A 2,965-nucleotide genomic window follows, 5' to 3' on the forward strand; every position below is an offset into this window, starting at 1 on the left:
TCAGAATGAGCAGAGTGATGGTTTGTAGCCTCATGGGTGGGTCTCATTTGTTTGGAGAGTTGGTTTGTTTGTTGGTTCGTGTTGCTTTAAGGCTTTTGTGGTAAGATCAAGAGAGTGAGGAAGGAAATTGGAATAGAAAGGGATGGGGGGTGGAGTGATGAAAGACTTTTTCTTGTAAGAAAGATTTTTTTCTTCCTGGCTTATTGACCACCAAACTATGTCCCCCTTCCCTTTTCTTCCCTCTTTCCCCCAGCCCTTCAGAACACAAAGATTTTTTTTCATTGCATACATGTGCTTTTATTCATGTATCTGTGCAGGAGTGTAATGTGAGAAAGCATTACTAGCAACAGTTTGGTTTCTCCATGACACTTCTAAGACTTGGTGCATGTGGCATGAAGCTTATAGCATTGCTCAACTTCTACCTTGTAGCCTTAGAAACCTGTGATGCCAAATTTTACCCCAAGCATGAACTTTTTTCTTAAGTAGTAAATCTGGTTTGGCTTTTATTAGGTTTATCCATCCTGAATTGTAATCGTTTGTTCCCAGCCAACCTGCTTTTCGTCTGTGTAGTGGAACAAGTAGATCAAGATAAAGGCATTTCCAAAAGGCATTCACTTGTAGAAAAAATACTGACTTATTGATGGAGATGGGAACGTTCAACGTAGTTAGAGTTGCTTCTAGAAAGCCCTGCTAACAGCATTTACCTCTGTTTTATTGTAGATGTTTATGTCCATCCTGAATAAAACAACCATTTCCTGCTGAAATGGAATTCTGCTTTAATATTGTGTTGTTGGTTTTGATTTTCTCTTCTAGTTTGAACGGCATGACCCCGCAAATGGGAGGATCACTGAGCGTCAGTTTGGTAGCATGCTGCTGGCTTACAGTGGAGTGCAGTCCAAGAAGCTTATTCATATGCTGAAGCAGCTCAAGAAACACTTTCAGGATGGAGAGGTTAGTAGTTTGGGCAACAGAGGAAGATTCAGGCTCTGATGGCTATACCCATGGTATACTGCACTTGGAAATGGGAGCCAAAGTATGACTATACTGCAACAACTCACTCTTAAAGTACTTATGTTTATTTCCACTGAGGCTTACTTGTCTAAAACAGGGTTGTTCAACTGGCAGCCTGTGGGCTAAGGGGCTTGCATGGCATGAGAAGGTCCAGGAGGAAGTTGTGCCACTGCTGGTGGTGGCCTGCTCAGTATTGAATACAAGAGGGATTCCGGGGGTCTGTCCCCACAACGTATGGCCTGCGCACTGTGACCCCCAGCCCCACTGAAGTTGGACAGCCCTCGTCTAAAATAAATTTGAGAAGTTAAACAAGACTTGATAGCTGCAAATAAACAAAGGAACTGGGGTATTTCATATTTTATATGATCTAAGCTCAGGAAGTGGCTTCCATTTTCAAACCAAGGACTGGCATAGATGAGTTTTAACCTAAGGTTTCCAGGAGGAATGCATTAGACTTCCTGCAATCTGTTCAGGCAGTAAAAGGAGATGCATTAACTTCCCAGAAGAAAAACATTTAACCAGAAGTATGTGTGCTACAGTTGCAGGAACACAATGATAATCATTTAGGTGCATATGTAATGAGTTTGATGCAGATGTCACCTTTTAATTTAAGGCCCCTGCTAGATACCACCCATAGTCCAGAGCCTGAATAAACACTAAAGATCTAGTGACTTGACCTTGGATTAATTGTCTATCATGACTGGGTAGGTTATCATTTTATTATTAATATATATGAAAAATAAATTATAGGAATTAGACTCATAATTTTGAGAGGTAAAGGTTCCAGTTTCTGAAGTAGTTAATTTAAAGAAGAGGCCCTTAGAATAAAACATTTAAAATGAAAGGGCATCCTTTATCTGATCATGAAAGCATGAGGTGGTAAATTACTGCTGTGTTAGAATTTCATGCCTGTTCTTATGAAGATTGATAGTTCTCCTTTTTTGATTAACTAGTTAGTGAACATAGCAATTAACCTAAATGGGAACTGATGAAAGACCTCCGATTCCTTGGTTAGTAGGCCTGACTGATTTGAAACCACTTCCTAATAACAATAGAACTGTCATCTAATTCTTAATTGTTTTAGGCCAATTTTGTGATGCAAAATATTTTAAGAAATATTGAACCAAATTTAGGCCAATCTTAATGTTCACTTTACCCTGCCACTTAAAGCAGCCCCCAAATGGTATAGGAAATCCTCTGCTGGTACGCAGCCAGTGTGGTCCAGTCTCTCTTGCGTCTCTCTCTGAGCCTGGCTTCAGGGTTGTGGTGGAAGAACTGGGGTATTTTCAAGCCCTGGGGTACAGCAGACTATAATAATCCTTTCTGATGTAAAGATTCTTAGGGGATTATTACAATTAGGTTATTCAACTTGCCACATTAACCAGGTTGGCCCCTGTCTAAACCCCAGCATGGAAATCTGCTCTAATTTGTGGGAGGACTTAGCCCAGTGGTTCTCAACTTTTTTGGACTTGAGGCAACCCTCACTAGGCTCAAGGCACCCCTCCATAAAGTTTGTGAATTGAGTGGCACCAGTTTCAAAAATTAGTTTATATATTACAGTACTAACCTTCTTGCAGAGGGGCTGGGCACTGGAGGTCTGGGATCATCCAGGCAGGGACAAGCCTGAGCCTGCACATACATGTTTAGCTGATCTACTTATTTCTTCACACCTCAGGGCACCCTTCAAAGGACCTGAGGGCATCCCAAGGTGCCCCAGCACCTTGGTTGAGAATCACTGACTTAGCCCATTATGTTTATACTGTTAGTGTTAATTTCTGTCTCTCTCACTCTGTAAATGTTGTGGGCTTCTGGGGGAAAAAAAGGGTATCTGACTCTATTTGCATGTCTTTGTTCAGTTGTCAGTGTGACAAAATAATCAGCAAAGCTAACCGTACTTTATCATGCATCAGCTGATGCATGACCAGTAGAACCAAAGAGGTGATACTTCCCCCTG

The 2,965-nt window shown here is 41.3% G+C and overlaps 1 protein-coding gene across 5 annotated transcripts in view; it reads left to right on the forward strand.

Annotated features, from left to right (window-relative positions):
- MICU1 (mitochondrial calcium uptake 1) overlaps positions 1-2,965 on the forward strand; it is a 276,027-nt gene that overhangs the window by 226,500 nt on the left and 46,562 nt on the right. For all 5 annotated transcript variants that reach the window (XR_002095722.1, XM_019507793.1, XM_019507792.1 and 2 more), the window contains one exon: positions 814-951. Coding sequence is in view for 4 of the 5 variants with exons in the window: in XM_019507793.1 (XP_019363338.1) it covers positions 814-951 (138 nt within the window). In the remaining variant the exon portion in view is untranslated. The remainder of the gene's footprint in view (positions 1-813; positions 952-2,965) is intronic.

Source organism: Gavialis gangeticus, unplaced genomic scaffold (assembly GCF_001723915.1).
Source record: "Gavialis gangeticus isolate Ggan-Ray unplaced genomic scaffold, GavGan_comp1, whole genome shotgun sequence".
Classification (NCBI taxonomy): Eukaryota; Metazoa; Chordata; order Crocodylia; family Gavialidae; genus Gavialis; species Gavialis gangeticus.